Here is a 22,494-nt window from a genome sequence, read left to right as displayed (position 1 = left end):
TTGCTTACTTGCTCACTCTACAGTGCCCAGTGGCACATGTATTATAAATGTCAGTTGGTTATAGCTGAGTACAGATTAGTGAATCTGGATTAAGAAGCTAGATCTGGTTAGTGCAGGCTTTTCTATGGTAGCTGCAAGCTCTGTACAATACTTCAGCTATGAGTATTGTGTGCAGTGGTAAACATTTTATACTAAAGGTTGTGGAGTCCTGTTATTGTTGGCAGGATTGCAAAGACCCTAGTAATATTTATTTAATTTTATGTCATTGTTGACATCTTTAGTCCAATGTTGGTTTGATGCAGCTCACCATACTAGTCTATTCTGTGCAAACCTGTTCATCTCTGCGTAATTGCTCGACTCTATATCTGATTGAACCTTATTACAACTGAATGAAATGGCACAGTGGTTAGCACACTTGACTTGCATTTAGAAGAATGACAGTTCAAACCCTCATTCATCCAACCTGATTTAGGTTTTCCATGATTTCCCTAACTCGCTTTGGGCAAATGCTGGGATGGTTCCTTTGGAAGGGCACAGGTGACTTCCTTCCCCCTTCTTCCCTAATATGATGGGACCGGTGACCTTGCTTTTTGGTCCCCTCTCCCAAATCAGCCAGCCAACCGACCTGATTTCTGTATGCAAGCCTTGGTCTCCCTCTACAATTTTAACTGCCTCTCACCCTCACATTAGCTTACATTGCCAAAATGACAATTTCTTGAAGCCTCAGGGTGCGTCTTACACAATCAATCCCTTCTTTTAATTAAGTTGTGTCATAAAATTTCTTGGACTCTCATTCGGGAGGACGACGGTTCAATCCCGAGTCCGGCCATCCTGATTTAGGTTTTCCGTGATTTCCCTAAATCACTCCAGGCAAACGCCGGGATGGTTCCTCTGAAAGGGCACGGCCGACTTCCTTCCGCATCCTTCGCTAATCCGATGAGACCGATGACCACGCTGTCTGGTCTCTTTCCCCAACCAACCAACCAACCATAAATTTCTTTTCTTCTCAGCTTGCTCCAGTACCTCCTTATTTGTAATTTCAAGTGCCCATCTAATATTTCGCATTCTTGTATACTCCATCTTTCAAAATCTCATTTTGTCTGAATTGCCAGTTGACCGTATTTTGCTTCCGTACAGGGCTACCATCCTGTCAGAAAAGACTTCCTAACTCATAAATTTATATTATATGTTAACAAATTTCTCATTTTCAGAAATGATTTTCTTGCTGTTGCCAGCCTGAATTTTATATTTCCCTACTTCGGGCATAATCAGCCAATTTGCTGCCCAAATAATAAAACTCAACTACTTTTAAGGTCTAACTTCCTAGTCTAATCCCTCATCTCTGCCCTAATTAGTTAGAGTGCATTCCATTACACTTATTTCACTTTTGTTGATGTTTTTCTTATAACCTCTTTTCAAGACACTATCCATTCCATTCAACTGCTCTTCCAATTCCATTGCAATCTCTGACAGAATTACTATCCATCAGCAAACTTCAGAGTTTTTATTTCTTCTGCCTGAGCTTAAAATCATTTTCCAAATTTGTCATTGGTTTCCTTCATAGCTTGCCCAGTGCACATACAGAATAACATTGTGAATAGGCTACAACCTTGTCTCACTCCATTCCTGACTATGGCTTCCCTTTCATGTACATCAACTGTTAAAACTGCAGTCTGGTTTCTGTATAAGTTGTAAATAACTATTTTGGTCCCGCATTTTATCCTTGTCAGCTTCAAAATTTCAGAGTGTAATCCAGTCAAAATAGTCAAAATCTTTCTCTAAGTCTGCAAATATTATAAACATAGGTGTAACGTTCTTCAATCTACCTTCTAAGTTGTTGGATCAGTTTTGCACTGCGTGTTCATACATTTCTCCATAAACCAAACTGATCTTCCTGTACCAGTTTTTATGTTCTTTAGTAAATAATTCATGCCAACATTTTGCAAAGCCATGGCGTATTAAACTGTTGGCTCAGAAGTATTGACACATCAGCACTTGTTATTAATTAAATTATTAATTAATTAATTAAATTTATTAAATTATTCCTCATTATTAATTAAAATTATTACATTCTTTTTGAAGCCTGAGGGTACTTCACATGTCTCATTTATCTTGTCATTGCTGGCACTCAACAGGATCTCAGTAATTGTGAGGGAAAGCTGTCTACTGCAGGGGCATTGTTTCCTTGTAGCTCATTCAGTGCTCTCCTACCTCATCTTTACTTACTTCATCTCTTTCTGTAATATTGTTCACAAGTTGGTTCCCCTTAAATAGATCCTCTATGTATTCCTTCCCCGTTTGACCTTTCCCTTCTGTACGTGGTACTGGCTTGCAATGTGAGATATTCATATCCATACAGTTGCTTCTCTTTTTCTCCAAAGGATCTTTTTATACTCCTGTGGGCAGCATGTATTACCCCTAGTCATGGATGCTTCTACAGCCTTGCATTTGTCCTCTACCCATTGCTGCTTAGCCACTCATGTTTTAGACATTTATATTCACTTTTGCCTATTTCTTTGCTTTATTTTTATACTTTATTCTTTCATTAATTAAATCCAGTAGCCTATCTCCTGAGTTATACAGGGATTAATAATAGACCTTGTTTTTTTACCTGTGTGATCCTCTGCTGCCCTCTCTACTTTGTCTCCCAGTGATAGCCATTTGTTTTCTATTGTTTACCCCTGTTCCAATCCAAAGTTGCCTCCCAATAACCTCTGCTTACTTCAATTTACCCAAGCCCCTTCTCCTTAATTACCTATATTTTTGCAGTTTCTTCAGTTTTTAGTGTGCATTCTTAACCAATATCAGAGTCCACATCATACCCTGGAAATGCCTTACAGTTTAAAATCTGGTTTTGAAATCTCTGGCTTGCTACTACGTAACCAGTCTGAAACCTTTAGTGTCCCTAGGTTCCTTCTACATATACAGTCTTCTAACGTGATTCTTAAAACAAGTGTTAGTGATGATTAATTTATGCTATGTGTGAAACTGTACCAGACGGCTTAGTCTTTCAGTCCTTTCCCCTAGTCCATGTTTTTCTACTATTTTTCCTTTCATTCCTTTTCCAGCTAACGAGTTTCTGTCACCCATAACAATTAAATTTTTACCTTATTCCCACTCCATGGTGTATCTGGCACAGTGACCATGGGTAGTATTATGATAAACGCAAAATGATACTTTTCGTGAAATGTTCTGCCATTCTGGGGCATCATAAGAAAATTTTCAGTCATTCATATCTTTGGGAGCTGTTGTGTACACATTAAATCCTGATGTGCCTAAGGTACATACAACTTTCTTCACAGATGTGACAGATGAAAATGTTGCAGCATTTTAAAATTTTCTGATAGTGCTCCAGATGGGCGAAACACATTAATAAAAGTATTGTTTTCCCCTCCTACCATGACTTTTCTTTTGAAATAATCTCTTTGTCATCTGCAGAACTAATTGGAATTTGAATTTCTATTACTGTGATAGGTGTTGGTTTCAAGGCTATCTTGGCTATGATAATACGGTCATAGTAGTTTACCCACATTTCTATTTTCTTATTTATTATTAGGCCTACTCATGCGCTACCCTCTCTAATTTTCTGTTGATAACCCAGTATTGGATCCACTCTGTCTTCCATATAAACTCACATTTCTCTGTCATGTCATCAGACCGTTCCTCTCCCTTGTAGAGGCCTTCAGTGTACTTTTCCACATGTCCACTCTCTCCCCTTTACTTAACAGTGGAATTTATCTTGCACCCTTATCTTGACATTGTTACTTTTAATTTCACTCCCCCCAGGGGGCCCACAACTCTCTTGTGGATACGTGCATGGCGAGCACGGAACCCTGAGCTAGTGCGGCTCTTTTTCCTTTCCCGGCTGCATACCTTCCTTTCCCACATCCTTCCCCATCCTCCCCCCCCCCCCCCATCCCCCCACCTCCACCTCTTCCCTACCCCTTCTCCCTCCTTGGGAGTATGTTTCGTGCCTACTTCCAGAGATGGATGCTTGTAACTGTAATACATAGTCTCTCTTCTTTGCTCTGTATGCTGGAAAGTCTCTGTCCTCCCTTTGTCCTTCTCTTTTCCCTGCCTCTTCTCTTTACCCTCTTCTCTGCTGCGGTATTTGAGACCTCTTTTCTTTTCTTTGTTCCTCCCTTTCTCCTTCTTTCCTCCCTGTGAGAGTCTGAAGGTCGACCCACGCGTAGCCGGTGATGGGGTAACGCGTAATTCCCCGCCCCATGTAGACAGGTATGACATGTACATACCCCCTGTAATGGCCAGGCTCAGGGAGGGGTGATTAACCAAGCTGGTACCTTCTGAATGTGTCGATTTGTTCTTCCATCCGTTTCTCAGAAGGTGTGATCTGATGTGTGAGGCCCCCACGAGGAAGGAGCATGCCACCGGAGATGCCGGTAATCATGGGGGGATACTTTTGCTATGGTTTCCTCTACGTCTACAATTTCTGCTCACGAGCGAAAGTTAGATAAGTGTTGACCATGGGAAGTTCTTCTATCAGTGCCACAGTTCCTTGTTGTTTCTCGGTTGGACGGAGTTCAAGACTTCTCCACAGTCAACCCTTTCATTATTCAGAAAGGTGTCGACGCAATTACAAGTCCTGTAAAGCCTTGTTCCCGATTACAAAATGGAACCTTGTTGTTAGAAACAGTCAGTGCCCTCAGAGCACAAAAATTTCTGCGAACTCCACTGCTACACACCTTCTCTGTCTGGGTGGAAGCGCACCTCAATTTAAATTCATCACGTGGGCTGGTTTATAAACGCTCACTTGATGGATCGTCCAACGAGGAAATTCAAAACTACCTGTCTGACCAGGCCGTTATGGCTGTACATCGAGTCATGAAAAGGGTTGACAAGGACTTCGTACCAACGTGTAAGGGCGACCATTCTGCTTCCTCTAGAGATTGCCCCATTTTCAAAGATGAACAACTTATTCAGGAAATCAGAGTGAAGGAAAAGGTGTCTACATTTGCTGCTCATAAGTTATTCGCCAGTCGAAAGCCCACTGTGCCCCCAGCAGGTAAATATAGCACTGTCCTTGTGTCTTCTCGGTCTACTAAGGAGACAGCCATGAAGACTTGTGATCTCACCTTTAGTGCCACGGTCGTCAGATCGGCCAGTGCATAGGTCACCCATTCAGCCTCCCCACTATCATCTGCTCACTCTACAGCTCACGCTTCATCGGCTCCTGCTAAATCATGAGCCCCAAAATCAGACACCCGGACTTCCAAAAAAGAGCCTACTCGCGAAATTTTTTACGGATCCCGACTTCACAACCATTGATTCCTCCCTCATCTCAATGTCCTATTTCCAGGAATGCTCTTAAGAAACAAAGTTCCTCTCCTCCGCCACAGCGTGTCTCATCTAACTGCCCTCGGCCATCTTCTGTGTCGCCAAGGCGCCTTGCTGGCAGCTGATCAACCGCCGATTGCTGGTAGCAGGAGCTGCCCCCGAACAACCTATGGATCAGGATCTTCTGCCCTTGGCTGAATGCCGTTCCACGCCGTCGGCCGCCAGCTCTCAGCAGTCGTTGAGTTGAGAGCAACCGTGGTAAGATTCATCCCTTTTCTGTCCACCCTATGTCAATTATCCACTGGAATATCCATGACATTAGAGCCAATAGGGATGAATTGTCAATCCTCGTATGATCCTACACCCTGGTCATCTTCTCTCTTCAAGAAACAAAGCTGCGACCCCACAATCGCTTTGTTTTCCCTCATTTCCAGTCAGTCCGGTTTGATCTCCCCTCTGTTGATGGCACTCCGGCACACGGGGGTCTTAAGATTCTTCTCCATGATACTGTCCATTATCACCCAATCCCCTTAAACAGTTCCTTCCAAGCTGTCGCTGTCCGTCTTTCCCTTTCTGGGTACACCTTCACTCTTTGTACCGTATACATTCCATCGTCCACACTGATGGCAAGAGCTGATCTCCTTCATCTCCTTGGTCAGCTCCTGCCCCCTTCTTTGCTGGTTGTGGACTTCAATGCCCACTACCTGCTTTGGGGATCTCCGCATCCTTGTCCGCAAGGCTCTCTATTGATTGACCTCTTCCACCAAGTGGATCTCGTTTGGCTCAACACTGGGGAACCTACATTTTTGTCTGCCTCCACGACAAATTTCTCTCATTTGGACCTTTTGGTTGGAACTGTTCAGTCAGCTCGGCGCTTTGAATGGTTTGCTCTTGCTGATACACACTTGAGTGACTATTTTCCATGTGTCCTTCGACTGCAGCCACAACTGCCATCTATGTGCCCGAGAAGCTGGAAGTTTGCCCAAGCCGATTGGACACTTTTCTCCTCTCTAGCGACATTCGATGACCATCACTTTCTTAGTGTCAATGATCAGGTCACTTATGTTACAGAAGTTTTTCTTACAGCCGCGGAACGTTCAATACCTCGCACCTCTGATTTGCCCCGACGCCCCCCAATTCCTTAGTGGAACGAGGCGTGCCGTGACGCAGTACGCGAGCGGAGACATGTTCTTCACTTTTTCCGCCACCATCCTACTTTGACCAACTGTATCTGCTATAAGCAGTTATGTGCACGATGCTGTCGCGTCATCTATGATAGCAAGAAGGCAAGTGGGGACTTCTTTACTAGCTCTTTTAACACCTTCACTCCCTCCTCAGAAGTTTGGAGTAAAATTCAACGGTTATCTGGTACGTCTAGTTTCTCCCCGATCTCTGGGCTCACTGTCATGCATGATACCTTAGTGGACCCAGCAGCAATTTCTAACTCATTGGGTCAACACTTTGCTGAGCTTTTGAGCTCTTCAAATTATCCGCCAGCCTTTCTTCTGAATAAACGTGCAGCGGAAGTGCGACCTCTTGCTTTCTCCTCTCAAAATAGTGAAAGCTATAATACTGTTTTCTCCATGCGGGAACTCCAACGTGCACTCTCTTCTTCTCACTCTTCTGCCCCAGGACCAGATGGTGTCCACGTCCAAATGTTGCTGTATTTATCATACAATAGTCTGCGTTACCTCCTTCGCCTTTGTAATCGAATTTGGACCGAAAGAACATTTCCCAGAAGATGAAGGGGAGCTATTGTCGTTGCTGTTCCGAAACCTGGAAATGACAAACATCTCCCCTCTAGCTATTGCCTCATATCTCTCACGAGTTGTGTATGTAAGGTTTTGGATTGTGTGGTGAATTGCCGTTTAGCCTGGTGGTTGGAGTCCCGAAGCCTTTTAACACCTGCCCAATGCGGTTTCTGAAAGCATCGTAGTGCAGTTGACCATCTTGTTGCTCTCTCCACTTATATGAACAATTTTCTCAGGAAATGCCAAGTGGTAGCAATATTTTTTGATCTGGAGAGAGCATACGATACCTGTTGGAGTACAGGCTCCCTCTGCACACTGTTCTCTTGGGGCTTTCGAGGTCGGCTACCCCTTTTTATTTGTCAATTTATGACAGAGTGTACATTTAAAGTTCGGGTGAACACTACCCTCTCCCGTAGTGTCTCCCAAGAAAATGGGGTGCTCCAGGGCTCCATGCTAAGTGTTGTACCTGTTTGCCATCGCCATAAATACAATTTTGGAGTGTCTCCTTCCCGATGTCTTGGGCTCCCTCTTTGTCGACGATTTTGCGATCTGCTACAGCTCTCAAAGGATCGGCCTTCTTGACAGACGTCTTCAAAGATGTCTCCATCGCCTCCACTCTTGGAGCATCGAAACCGACTTCTGCTTTTCTCCCAGTAAGACCATCTGTGTAAATTTTTGCCATCGTATGGAGTTTCTTCTGCCTTCCCTACATCTAGGCCCTGTTGACCTCCCGTATGCGGACGTCGGTAAATTCTTGGGACTTACGTTTGACAGAAAACTATGCTGGTCCTCCCATGTTTCCTATCTTTTGGCTCGCTGTCTGCGGTCTGTCAACACCCTCCATGTTCTGAATGGTACCTTCTGGGGAGCGGACCGAGTGGTCCTTCTCCGCCTATATCGTGCCTTAGTGTGCTCGAAATTGGACTATGGAAGCATAGTTTACTCCTCTGCTCGGCCGTCTATTCTTCAGTGTCTCAACCCTGTTCACCACCGTGGATTGCGTTTAGTGCCCGGAGCTTTTTACACCAGCCCCGTGGAAAGCCTTTATGCTGACTGCTAAACCTCCGCTGCCCAATCGGTGAGCTGTTCTGAGTCGTTATGCTAGCCAGCTGTCTTCCATGCCTGCTAATTCGGCCCATGACCTCTTTTTCGACGCCAACTTGGATTTAGGGTATTTAGGCCACCCTTACTCTCTACTACCACCGGGAGTCCGCTTCCGTCAACTGATATGTTCTCTTTCCTTCCACTTTCCTAAAATTTCCTTCACAACTGGGGTACAGCACCACCTTGGCTTCGCTCCCAGACCTGCCTGCTCTGTGATCTTTTGTCAGCTTCCCAAGGATGGTACTCCTTCTCTCGTTTATCATCGGCCATTTGCTGCTCTATGTGCACAAATGATGGATGCCACATTTATTTACACTGACGGCTCAAAAACATCATTTTGTGTTGGGAGTGCCCATATTGTTGGCGACACCCCTAATAGGTGTCAGCTTCCCGACCAGTGTTCGCTTTGTACTGCGGAGCCTTACACTGTTCTCCAGGCTGTCCAATACATCCATCACTATTTGCGGATACAGTATATGGTTGGATTCGCTCAGCTTTCTCCTCAGCCTTCAAGCTCTTTACCCTGTCCACCCTCTACTCCACCGGATTCAGGACTGCTTCCACTTGCTCCCCTTGGGGGGTGTGTCTGTGGTATTCCACTGGATCCCAGGACACGTTGGTATCTGTGGAAACCAGGCAGCTGATATAGCAGCCAAGGCTGCAGTCTCTCTTCCTCAGCCTGCTGTTCACATGGTTCCCTTCGCCGATCTACAGAGAGTTTTATGTCGTCATGTTGCTCTTTGTGTCACGTACATTGGCCTACCCTTCCCGATAATAAATTGTGGGATGTGAAAACTGTTCCCTGTGCTTGGACCTCTTCCTCTCGAACTCATCATCGGGACGAGGTAATTTTATCTAGACTCCGGATAGCGCACTGTCTTTTTAGCCATTGACATAAGAAGTGGCCATTCTCCCCTGCTTTGTCCCCACTGCTCTCAACTGTGGATGGTGAGACACGTTTTACTTCAGTGCCCCTATTTTACTCTGCTACGCTCTTGTTTACCGCTGTCGCCTGATATGTCTTCCATTTTAGCAGATGACAAGCACTCAGCCGATCGCATCCTCGAGTTTATCGGTGTCAGTGAGATGACGTCGGTCATTTGAAGTTCTTTTTGGGGAAAACAACCCCTCCTTCTATAGTGGTTTTCTAAGCTTTCCTGCTGTTTTTTATTTTCCCCACTTTTTGAGTTTCGCTCCCATTGCTGCTGGTTTCCAATTCGTCTTTTTTTTTTTTTTTTTTTTTTTTTTTAAAAAAAGACCTCCCTTAAGCCACAGAAAGGGCACTAATGACCATAACAGTTTTGCGCCCTAAAAACCATAACAAAAAAAAATATTAATTTCACTGAAAAGTGTTTTGAATTTTCTGTGTGCTAAATCAGCTATGGTGCCCATTAGTTTAGGCCTAATTAAAGTTATTAGGTGCTTTATGCATAACTGTCAACAGTAGATATGGGTAGGGATTATGAATGTTCAAGGAACTTGATGACAAAGCTAGCTGCCCTCCTTACCAGCTGAAAACTGTGTAGACTATTCAGTTGACTTCATACAATGTAGAAAATTTCACTCAGTTGGCTTTATGTGATGTAGAACATTGCACTGATGATGGAGTGGCAGGGTAGTTCCGTATTGTACGAGGGTCACTCCAAAAGATGTGCACACTATTATTTTTAAAATCCATCTTTTATTCTACATGTTTGAAAGTTTTACAGTGTGTAGATACATCCTTTAGGAACAATATTTTCATTTCTCCACATAATTTCCATCCCTCTCAACTGCCATACGCCATCTTGGAAACAGTGCCTGTATACCCGCACGGTAAAATTCTGGACTAACCTGTTGTAGCCACTGTTTGGCAGAGTGCACAAGGGAATCATCATCTTCAAACCTTGTTCCACGAAGAGAGTCTTTCAGTTTCCCAAAGAGTTGATAGTCACATGGAGCCAGGTTAGGACTGTACGGTGGGTGTTTCAGTGTTGTCCATCCGAGTTTTGTGATCGCTTCCATGGTTTTTTGACTTGACATGTGGCCTTACATTGTTTTGCAACAGCAAAACATCCTGCCCACCGACTAACTGTACTGCGATCGACAACAGCATCTCCATACACCTTTTTCAGCCTCTTGTGGATGTTTCCCACCGTCTTGTTTTCACAGCACAGGAATTCTATGACAGCACATTGCTTCTGACGAACGTCAAGTGTTGCAGCCATCTTGAAGACATGCTGTGACAGCGCCACTCACGGGAACAGGTTGAGCTAAGTTTGAAAACAAGCAGGAAGGCTTTATCTACACACTGTAAAACTTTCACACATACAGAATGAAAACTGTATTGTTACTAAAATAGTGTGCATTTCTTTTGGAGTGACCCTCGTAGCAGATGTGTTGCTGAGCTTGTCATGTTCCTCTGTTGCTCTTGTTGACATTGGAGTAGTCACTCTGACTGCTTGATGGTGCTTGTGCATTCAGAAGTGAAACTCCTTGAAAAGAAAAGAGAATTATTAACAGTGCTTTCTGTTGATGTGGGGGTTGAATTCCTTTTACACATGAACAAATAATAAATGGAACAAGTCACAAAACCTTCAGAGCAAGCAAGCATATGTTGTTTGCTTTTCTGTTCACAAGAGAAATGAGTACAAACATATGTCACATGATACTCAAACATGAGGTTCTTTTTTAGTAAAACTGTGAACTCTTCTGTTCCTTCCATAGTCTTTTCAATTGACCAGTCCTCTGGAATTGAGGTGAAAATGTGAATTTTTTTTTCTTGCCACTTGGACTTACTCAACTTGCCCTTCATTTCTTTGAGCAGCTGGATGGTTTCTACAAACAGTTACGACATTATTTAAGTGATGGGAAATCCAGGATGGAATAATGACAAAATTATGAAAAGGACAGATTGCTACTCACTATATAATGTAGATGTTGAGTCACTGACAAGCACAACAAAAAAAGACTGCCAAACAAGTAAGCTTTTGGCCAAAACACTGTCTTCTGGTGTAGACAACACACACACACACACACACACACACACACGCACACACACACACACACACACACACACACAGAGAGAGAGAGAGAGAGAGAGAGAGAGAGAGAGAGAGAGAGAGAACTTGAACACTTATGGCCACTCTGTGGCTACCGGAGCCTGACTAGTCTTTTTGTTGTGACTGTGTATTGCTTGCATTATGTCACTTCATTTCCTTAGGATCAAGTACAAAAACTGTTGCAACTTTCTTAAAAATTGTGTCATTGACCAGACGCATTTTTTGCTTTTGTAGCCATTTTTATATCTCAAACCAATTTTTTGAAATTTCATATTCCAACAACTGATAAACTTGGTATTGAAATCTTCAGAAATATTGCTCCCGTCAGCTTCATGTGGTTGATAAGGAATTAACAACTGTGGATAAATCTTTCCTGCATGATCATCAAGTTTTTGGTCTGATTTTTATATCAGACCTCTTCATACATTTTAGCTGAGCAGCCATTTCGAAGGCATTTTATCAGGCATTTTCACATTGTTATGATTCCTTTTGTCAAATGGGTAATAACTTGGTATTTGTAAAAATTCATGCTAGTATAAGGGTAGTGCTTCAAGATGAAATAAAATCTTAGTCCAACCATAAACCATTATGCTGATCAAGCAACTGTTCTTCTAAAGAACATTCTTTTACATTTTTAGGCTTCTACAAACTTTATTACAGTTAGCATACAGAATAGTTTAACGTTTTTAAAGCTGCACAAATTTTATTACTCTTCTTTCGCCTCCAAAATACAGATTCTGTGTTGATGCCACTATGACAAGTTTAAAATTACAGCTTTGCATGGCATTAACTTTTCTTCCATACAGAACTCATTTTTCAACGTAATTCAGTACAACAGCGAATCCATGAGGCAACAATGTTTTATACAAATTTAGTAAAAGGAACAGGGAACAGAAATTTTGTTTGTCATTAAATTAACAATCAGAGTTTTAATATATGGATAAAATCCCAAATTTAATCCAAATTTTTATTCCATAACCAAAGTGCTCTTTTCAGTAGTGTAAAGGATTGTGAAGCCCATAGTGTCAGCTTCAAGGCACTTCCTTTCAAATGCAGACCAAAAATTGCATTCTACATATTTTTAGTGACTTTAGAGGTTGATAATGTAATGATTACATACACAGGATCTATCTATAAATTTTTACACATGCAGGCAGACAATGCACTTGATCGTGTGATCAGTGCCTTTTACTCGCTCCCTCTTCCTTGTTAAAATTTGGAGAAAATTTGTCGTACATAGTTTTTCAGAAAGGTTGAAGAGGGGCATTGCTTTCCTTCACTTAATTTACTTCCATATTCTGTACAGTTTGGCAAGTTGTTTCTTGCTTCTCTGTGTGGTTTTCTTTTCCTGTTTTGTCCATAGTAGTGTTGGTTGGCCTGTTGTTCTTCTGGTTCTTTCTTTCTCCTGTTATTGTGCTGCATGTCTCCTTTCATTTCTTCTTTCCCTTGTGTAATTATTTTAGTGGGAACAAGGGACCGATGGCCTCGCAGTTTGGTCCCCCCTCCCTCTTTTTAAACCAACCAGTGCTTAATAGTACCTAAAACTGAAAAACTAGATGGCTTGGTAACATGAAATTTCATGCTCTATAACTTTGATAACTTGACATTTTTCATTTGAAGTAGTTATTTTTGAGATACAGGTGTTGGAGCCAACTTTTTAGCTAAATTGATAAAAATGAACGAATTTTGACAACTGATTGTGGACAAACGGGTGCACCAATTTTTAGATTTAAATAAGTCTTTCGACACAAAATTTAATGGTTTTTCATTTTGGTAACAGTAACATTTTCAGTAGAATGTATAATTTGAGTAATAGGTGAAACCTGAAAAAAGAGCCAAAACGTCTTGGATTTTTGGCCACAAAAAGTTGCCTCGAGGGTTTTGGTGGTGAAACACTTGGATTCAACATACTGTCAATTATACATAAATAAAAAAACAAAATCTTCTACCCCATTTTTTGCAAGCAGAGGGCTTTTTTTGTGACACCACTACTGGACTGTAGTGCCTGTCTGTGAAGGCTCTCATGAGACCTAGAGCATACTGGACAGTAGAGTTCTTCTCACTGCAGATAAGCTGTCCACATATGACTAGGCTGTATGGGAGGGGTTTCGTGTTGTGAAAGGGATGGTGGCAGTCGAAGTGCAGGTACATTATACATAAATAAAAAAACAAAATCTTCTACCCCATTTTTTGCAAGCAGAGGGCTTTTTTTGTGACACCACTACTGGACTGTAGTGCCTGTCTGTGAAGGCTCTCATGAGACCTTGAGCATACTGGACAGTAGAGTTCTTCTCACTGCAGATAAGCTGTCCACATATGACTAGGCTGTATGGGAGGGGTTTCGTGTTGTGAAAGGGATGGTAGCAGTCGAAGTGCAGGTACTGTTGGTGGTTAGTGGGTTTAATGTGGACTGAAGTTTGAACACAGCCATCAGAGGTGGAGGTCTTATGTTCAAGATGGTGGTACATTGGGTTGAAGAATTCTAAATTATTTACATTTTGCCAAAACTTTCCTATTATTATTTTATCATTATCTAGCTTGGCACCCACTACTTCGCTCGCGTAGACTGTATGGTCGGCATAGGTTTTGTTTGTTTTCTTTAATCACATTTGTATGTTGTTACAACTGTTACTTGTGTGTACATCTACATGGTGTGTAGACAGTGTATAGTCAACACACAAAGCTCCAGACAGGGTCTTAAAATTTAATAAAGCAATTCTTCCCATGAGATTTGTACATTTTTTAAATATAGTTCAATTTATGTATTCTTACGCACATTGTTCATGTACAAATTGATAGTATACACTCCTGGAAATTGAAATAAGAACACCGTGAATTCATTGTCCCAGGAAGGGGAAACTTTATTGACACATTCCTGGGGTCAGATACACCACATGATCACACTGACAGAACCACAGGCACATAGACACAGGCAACAGAGCATGCACAATGTCGGCACTAGTACAGTGTAGATCCACCTTTCGCAGCAATGCAGGCTGCTATTCTCCCATGGAGACGATCGTAGAGATGCTGGATGTAGTCCTGTGGAACGGCTTGCCATGCCATTTCCACCTGGCGCCTCAGTTGGACCAGCATTCGTGCTGGACGTGCAGACTGCGTGAGACGACACTTCATCCAGTCCCAAACATGCTCAATGGGGGACAGATCTGGAGATCTTGCTGGCCAGGGTAGTTGACTTACACCTTCTAGAGCACGTTGGGTGGCACGGGATACATGCGGACGTGCATTGTCCTGTTGGAACAGCAAGTTCCCTTGCCGGTCTATGAATGGTAGAACGATGGGTTCGATGACGGTTTGGATGTACCGTGCACTATTCAGTGTCCCCTCGACGATCACCAGTGGTGTACTGCCAGTGTAGGAGATCGCTCCCCACACCATGATGCCGGGTGTTGGCCCTGTGTGCCTCGGTCGTATGCAGTCCTGATTGTGGCGCTCACCTGCACGGCGCCAAACACGCATACGACCATCATTGGCACCAAGGCAGAAGCGACTCTCATCGCTGAAGACGACACGTCTCCATTCGTCCCTCCATTCACGCCTGTCGCGACAGCACTGGAGGCGGGCTGCACGATGTTGGGGCGTGAGCGGAAGACGGCCTAACGGTGTGCGGGACCGTAGCCCAGCTTCATGGAGACGGTTGCGAATGGTCCTCGCCGATACCCCAGGAGCAACAGTGTCCCTAATTTGCTGGGAAGTGGCGGTGCGGTCCCCTACGGCACTGCGTAGGATCCTACGGTCTTGGCGTGCATCCGTGCGTCGCTGCGGTCCGGTCCCAGGTCGACGGGCATGTGCACCTTCCGCCGACCACTGGCGACAACATCGATGTACTGTGGAGACCTCACGCCCCACGTGTTGAGCAATTCGGCGGTACGTCCACCCGGCCTCCCGCATGCCCACTATACGCCCTCGTTCAAAGTCCGTCAACTGCACATACGGTTCACGTCCACGCTGTCGCGGCATGCTACCAGTGTTAAAGACTGCGATGGAGCTCCGTATGCCATGGCAAACTGGCTGACACTGACGGCGGCGGTGCACAAATGCTGCGCAGCTAGCGCCATTTGACGGCCAACACCGCGGTTCCTGGTGTGTCCGCTGTGCCGTGCATGTGATCATTGCTTGTACAGCCCTCTCGCAGTGTCCGGAGCGAGTATGGTGGGTCTGACACACCGGTGTCAATGTGTTCTTTTTTCCATTTCCAGGAGTGTAGAAACAGTGTCTCCTTTCATTTCCAATAGGTATTCCTATACATGGATTCACATTTTAACATGGTATCTATTTTGTCATCAGTAATGATTAGTTTGTGAAGTAATTATAACTAAAATAATCAGACAATTGAAGCTCCATGTTGAAATATCAATAATGTAGACTGAAAAGGTAGATTGCTACTTACTGTAAAGAAGACATGTAAGTCACAGACAGGCACAATTAAAAGACATATAAGCAAAGCTTTTGGCCACAGCTTTCATCAGCGAAACAGAAACAGAGAAACACATACCATTCATACACACAAGCAAGCACACTTCACAGACACATGACTCCGGCATGGCATTCTGGCCAGAGTTGGTGGGCGTGTGTGCACATGTGTGTGTGTGTGTGTGTGTGTGTGTGTGTGTGTGTGTGTGTGAGAGAGAGAGAGAGAGAGAGAGAGAGAGAGAGAGAGAGAGAGAGAGAGAGAGTTGTGCTTGCTTGTTTGTATGAATGGTGTGTGTTTTTCTTTGACTGATGAAGGCTGTGGCTGAAAGCTTTGTGTAAGTGTCTTTTAATAGCACCCGTTTGCAACTCAATGTGTCTTCTTTACGGTAAGTAGTAATCTGTATTTTCCGACATTGTTGTTAACAAAAATAATTTTAGAAAAGTACATTAGGCCTACTGAAAAATTAACGTATTGAAGTTCTGTTTCTTTTTCTGTGGAATTCTGACAAAATTGATTTCTCAAGGTGACTGTTAAATAGCTTTCTTTGATTTAGGTCACAAATTTCTACACCTTCTAAACTTTTCACACTAATTAGGGCCGTAGAAGCATGGTATTTTCCAAATTTGCTTGTGACCAAACAGCATTTTTGGCAGCCGGCGTTAGAAGTTTTTGTTAGTCCTGCCTTTTGAGTTCTTGTGATGGTATTTTTGTATATACTTTTAATTCTGTAACACATATTTCTCTGTTTATAACTATGAAATCAAATACCAGTCATCATATATGAGCTTTAAAAATGCTTTAGTAGTTGTTTAATATTGATTTATTTGGAAAAAAAGAAAACTTACTTCCACGTGGGAAAAATATATCTAAAAACAAAGATGATGTAACTTACCAAACGAAAGCGTTGGTACGTTGATAGAGACAATAACAAACACAAACACACACACAAAATTCAAGCTTTCGCAACCCACGGTTGCTTCATCAGGAAAGAGGGAAGGAGAGGGAAAGACGAAAGGATGTGGGTTTTAAGAGAGAGGGTAAGGAGTCATTCCAATCCTGGGAGCGGAAAGACTTAACTTAGGGGGGAAAAAAGGGACAGGTATACACTCGTGTGCACCTTCCGGGTTACAGGACTGGAGTAGGTGGTGATAGGAGGGTGCATGGGACAGGTTTTACACCGGGGGCGGTTACAAGGGTAGGAGCCAGAGGGTAGGGAAGGTGGTTTGGGGGTTTCATAGGGATGAACCAAGAGGTTACAAAGGTTAGGTGGACGGCAGAAAGACACTCTTGGTGGAGTGGGGAGGATTTCATGAAGGATGGATCTCATTTCAGGGCAGGATTTGAGGAAATCGTATCCCTGCTGGAGAGCCACATTCAGAGTCTGATCCAGTCCCGGAAAGTATCCTGTCACAAGTGGAGCACTTTTGGAGTTCTTCTGTGGGAGGTTCTGGGTTTGAGGGGATGAAGAAGTGGCTCTGGTTATTTGCTTCTGTACCAGGTCGGGAGGGTAGTTGCGGGATGCGTAAGCTGTTTTCAGGTTGTTGGTATAATGGTTCAGGGATTCAGGACTGGAGCAGATTCGTTTGCCATGAAGACCTAAGCTGTAGGGAAGGGACCGTTTGATATGGAATGGGTGGCAGCTGTCATAATGGAGGTACTGTTGCTTGTTGGTGGGTTTGATGTGGACGGATGTGTGAAGCTGGCCATTGAACAGATAGAGGTCAACATCGAGGAAAGTGTCATGGGATTTGGAGACTTTGCCTTTACAAATGTCTGCTTGTGTCTGTACATGTGCGGATGGGTATGTGTGTGTGTGTGTGTGTGTGTGTGTGTGTGTGTGTGTGTGTGTGTGTGTGTGTATACCTGTCCTTTTTCCCCCCCCCCCAAGGTAAGTCTTTCCGCTCCCGGGATTGGAATGACTCCTTACCCTCTGGGTTGGGTTGGGTTGGGTTGCGAAAGCTTGAAATTTTGTGTGTATGTTTGTGTGTTTTTTTTATTGTGCCTATCTACCAGCGCTTGCCATGTGGTGGCCACAGTTTGGCGGTGCCCATTCATTCTGGTGGACAGGTGATTGATAGTCATACCAATACAAAAAGCTGAGCAGTGATTACAGCAGAGCTGATATTCGATATACTGCTTTCACAGGTGGCCCGACATTTGATGGTGTAGGATAATCCTGTGACAGGACTGGAATAGGAAGTGCTGGATGGGTGGATTGGGCAGGTCTGGCACCTGTGTCTTCCACAGGGATGTGATCCCTGTGACAAGGGATTGGGATTAGGAGCCACACAGGGATGGAGTAGGATGTTGTGCAAGTTAGATGGGCAATGGAACACTGTTTTAGGAGGTGCCAGTAGAAGCTTGGGTAGGATGTCCCTAATTTCGGGGCATGATGCTAGAGAATCAAAGCAGTTGTAAAGGAAGCGGTTCAGTTGTTCCAGTTCATGGTGGTTTTGGGTGATGAAGGGAGCACTCCTTTGTAATTGGTTTTTAGAAGTGGTGGGAAGATTGCAGGCGTGTGGGGATATGACAGGGGAAATCTGTTCGCTGACTAGGTCTGTGGGACAGTGCTTATCTGTGAAGACCTTTGTGATACCTTCAACGTACTGGAGAGGGTCTGTGGGACAGTGCCTATCTGTGAAGACCTTTGTGATACCTTCAACGTACTGGAGAGGGGAAACCATGTCACTGCAGATATGCCATTCTGAGGTGGCCAGGCTGTACGGGATGGATGGCAGCTGTCGAAATGCAGGTATGCTTTGTGGCTAGTGGGTTTAATGTGGACAGAGGTGATGCTGGAGCTATTAGAAAGGAGGAGCTCAATGTCCAAGAAGGTGGCACACCGGATTGAGGAGGTCCAAGTGAAGTGGATGGGAGAGTAGGTATTGAGATTGAGAAACGATTTTCCAATCTATACTTTCCATTGTTTAAGTTTCTATCCTTAGTGGTTGGACTGGGCAATGATGAGTCAATGAATCAGTCAGGACATTTCGGTTTATATATAGAGGCTATTATTGTGATCATCATTTGACTGTCTTGTTGATTACCAATGTCTCCCTAACTGAAGAAATTCCCCTTGCAACAGTGTTAATTTCAGAAATATTAATTTTGAATTATCAAAAGCTCTTTAGTTAGCTTCAAGTCAGTGACATTTTGCACTTCTGCCATTGTATGTGATTGTTATTTTATGTCAATGAACGTATTGTATTTCTGATTGGCTGCTGTTGGTATTGTAAGTGTTTCAAACTAATGCATATGTAAAACTGAAACCATACGTTTTATCCTCAAAGACTGTGTCTGTATTATATTTTCATAGATAGTCTCTAAATATTATTCTTAAGTATTTATTTTCTATCTTTTAACTGGGTGGAATTGAATCATGTTGCAGGTGTATATACAGATATGCCTAAGATATCTTCAGGAAGCAGTTCTGATGAAGACACAGAAAATGATTCTGACACAGAAAATTCAGGAGACGGAAATGGATCAAAGAGGGGTCAGTTCTTATTGATTTAAAGTATATACTTGAGAGCATTGATAACTTTCCTAATTTGTTACTGCTGATGGCAGAATGTGGTGTTACATGGTAAAAAATTGTATTTAGTGTTCATCTTATTGGAAATGATGCAATATCCTCCACTTGAAAGTGGAGAGGCAGTTGCTGTATCAGAATTTTATAAAGTCTTTGCAATGCTACTCAGTATAGTACCTAAGAACCTTGACAACATTCTGCTGGAAAAGCCACAAAGAGCATGCTTTCCCAATTGCTGAGATGTTTTGTCCTATTTGATACAATTAGCTAGTGCTGTGTGCCAAGCAGAAGCTTAGTGACATTTATGTCAGTGATACAAATGTTTTCACTCAGTCTCTGGGCTTGAGTAATTCCATGTATTTACTTTTTCAGCCTTTTCGGTTATTCATGAACCATGAATAGGATTACCAACATTTCTAGAGAAAAATAATGTATCTTATTTCAAGGAGAGGTGAATAAAAAGTTTATTTCTAAAAATGAAGTGTTTTCAAAATGTATGTGTTTATTTACTTAACGAGTTTTTCATACTTCTGGCATTAAATATGGATTTTTTGGCTGGTTATAAAAAGTTTAATAAATGGTGCTACTTTATAAATTTATTTTTAATTAAATGAAAATTGCATTTTTATTTAAATTTATTGAAGTTCTGTCTCCCTCTTACCATTGGATTGCACCCATTGTCAATAATTTCCATTCAGTAAATGTTGAGGTGACACAAAGAGAACGCATATAAGATAACAACTTTTTATATTGTTTGGGTACTTAATCAATAAGATAAAGTTTTGTAAATTCTTTAGCAATTTAATCAGTTGCTTTTTAAGCATATACTGCCAGATGTTGAAAGTATTCTTTCATGAGAAATATTTGTCATTTTTCATCAATTTCTTTGAATTTCTTCAATTAAATATAGTGTTACAATATGAATCATCATTACAGAGTGGATGTCACATTGACTTTATCTTGAGAACACTTTTTATTCGGTCATATGATTTCTTTCATTCCCACACCTCTGTGCTTTCAGCAGTTTGATTGTGACACAAAGTTCAATATTAAGCGAATGTCAGCTCATAAACATGAATGAAAAAGTGAGCTAATAGCACTTACAAGAATTCAAAAAAAGCGATTATTGGGATGACAATAACAGTGATGACTGGTGATAACACAATGCAGCTGACAGTAATGATTTATCACTACCAAAACAATTTAATGTTTTGCTTGGAACTGAAAGTGCCAGAGATCGGGAAGCTCCAGTTATCATTTTTAGCTGTCCAAAGAGGTGCAAACATGGTTACAGACAGTTTACATTGATAGCTAGAGATAGACTTCACTGTCAAACTTCAGCATGAATGTGTGAATGTAACTAGTACTTCTTCATGCTCATGAAATATTGTATGTGTTTCTTTCAAAAGGCTATAAAATATGAACAGATACGTGTGCATATGTATGCTTTCTATGTATGTAGGTGGTAAAATAATTTTTTGTTCAGTGTATTTACCATCCACACAAATTATTGTCTGAGTAAACGTTAATGTTAAGATTCTAATGATTTTTCAGTAAAAGGAAATGTAGATAGCCACTAAAATTTGGCAGTGTTCTTTTCTTCATGTACCCCTAAGGGAACTTTTATTCTCAACTTCATACAACCAATGATACCATTTTAAATGACGAAAAGGAGAGTTAATCTATCTGATACATAATTAAATGAACATATATAATGCTTATTTTAACAGTACATGTAAAAACAAAAATAACATTAAATATACATTTTGAATAATAAAACACCCACCCCATCAGTTCTGTGTCCAAAACCATGAATCTGATAGAAAGTACACAAATTGTCTGAAAGACCCAGAATGATCTTTCTATTCAAAATGAAGGTAAAAAATTGTGTGTGTGTGTGTGTGTGTGTGTGTGTTCCCAAATAAGTATATAATATAAAGTCTTATCTTTGTCATTAAACTGTGAGTGTTCAAGCAGGACATGGATAGAGAAATACTCGAGGGGGGGGGGGGGGGGGAGGAGGTTGCAGAAAAAGTTCATCGTACAGTGTGCATGCCCCAGGTAGGATGGGCTTGTGTCCGTGGCGCACAACTTGATTATCACTCTACGCTGGCATGAAAATTTTAACAGTGAATGGGAATTCTGTTCACTTTAGCACCAAATGGTTTTACTTTGAGGACCCTCACGACTTTTTGAGTGGAAAGCTTAAACAAATCTGGCAATAATGCATGTCTTACAACTTTTCTAATTTTACCTTTATTTTGTTTTCACTAATCTTAGAGTTGGTGTATGTTTAACACGTAGACTGTCACAAGGCCACCACTGGCCACAGCAGAGCCTTCTTTCTGATACCATGGCCTAGTGTGGCCTGGAAGTGAGATATCCATTACTATCTTTTCTATTTTTTTCATATAAGTGTGTAGATTTCAAGATTTTAATAGTTTCTTCCAGCAAATGCTGTCAAATGCCTTGTCTAGATAAATTAAGGCTGTGTAAGTATACCTAGTTAAGCCCAACCTCCTTTCCTTGTCATCAAGCTACGATGGTATGTCTTGACACTGTTTTTGGTCTAAAACCACACTGATACTCTACAATTTTAGTCCTATTTCACATTTTATTTTATTTATTACAGATGGGACCTGTTCTAGTTGTTCCATAATTTGAGCAGTCTACCCTGTCCTCTTTTCCTGATGAGTATTATCTTACTTTTTTACTGAATCATGTTGAAGAGACTCAGATCATAACTGTTTACGATTTTGAAAAGTTCATCTTTCATTTTTTGTCTTTCCAGTTTTGTCAGAAGTCAGCTGGCAACTCGCCTTGGGCTTGGAGCTCTTTGGTCTCATTTCTTACATTGGTGCTTCAGATTCTGTCGTCGTAATTGGAAGACCTGATTGATATACTTTAATTTCTCTTTCTTCTATTTATTCTGTCTCTAGAGGAGTGTCTTTTCTTGGATATTCTTCAAAATGTTCCTGTCATCTGTTGGCTATTTCATCTATATTCAGAAATAGGTTTTCCTTTTTATCTCTTGCCACAGATAATTTTTCCTTGTTGTGAATTGTAATTTATCTTTCTCTGTGTTTTACCTGTCATTCCATTTCCATTTTCATATTTGTTGCTGTGTCTTAACATGTATCATTCATCCACAGTTCCCTAGCCCTTCTGCATTTTTGTTTAATGGTGTTCATGACACTGTATCTTTCTTGACCTTCTACTGTGATTCTTTTTCTGAATTTCTCTTTGTCATTGTTGAGATTCAAATTTTACCACTATGTAATTGGTGTCTATCAATGTCGTTATGCACGTATTCTTCAAGTCAGTTGTTTGTAGTTT

At 42.0% G+C, this 22,494-nt stretch overlaps 1 protein-coding gene across 1 annotated transcript in view; it reads left to right on the top strand.

Annotated features, from left to right (window-relative positions):
• The window catches only part of LOC124605988 (transcriptional regulator ATRX homolog), a 493,634-nt gene that overhangs the window by 4,956 nt on the left and 466,184 nt on the right, over positions 1-22,494 (top strand). Inside the window, exon 2 of the mRNA XM_047137952.1 lies at positions 19,015-19,122. Coding sequence (XP_046993908.1) covers positions 19,029-19,122 — 94 coding nt within the window. The 5' untranslated portion in view covers positions 19,015-19,028. The remainder of the gene's footprint in view (positions 1-19,014; positions 19,123-22,494) is intronic.

The sequence above is a fragment of the Schistocerca americana genome, chromosome 3 (genome assembly GCF_021461395.2).
Source record: "Schistocerca americana isolate TAMUIC-IGC-003095 chromosome 3, iqSchAmer2.1, whole genome shotgun sequence".
In the NCBI taxonomy this organism is placed as follows: domain Eukaryota; kingdom Metazoa; phylum Arthropoda; class Insecta; order Orthoptera; family Acrididae; genus Schistocerca; species Schistocerca americana.
Note: the sequence above shows the minus strand (reverse complement) of the source record. Positions and strands in the feature narration are given on the sequence as shown.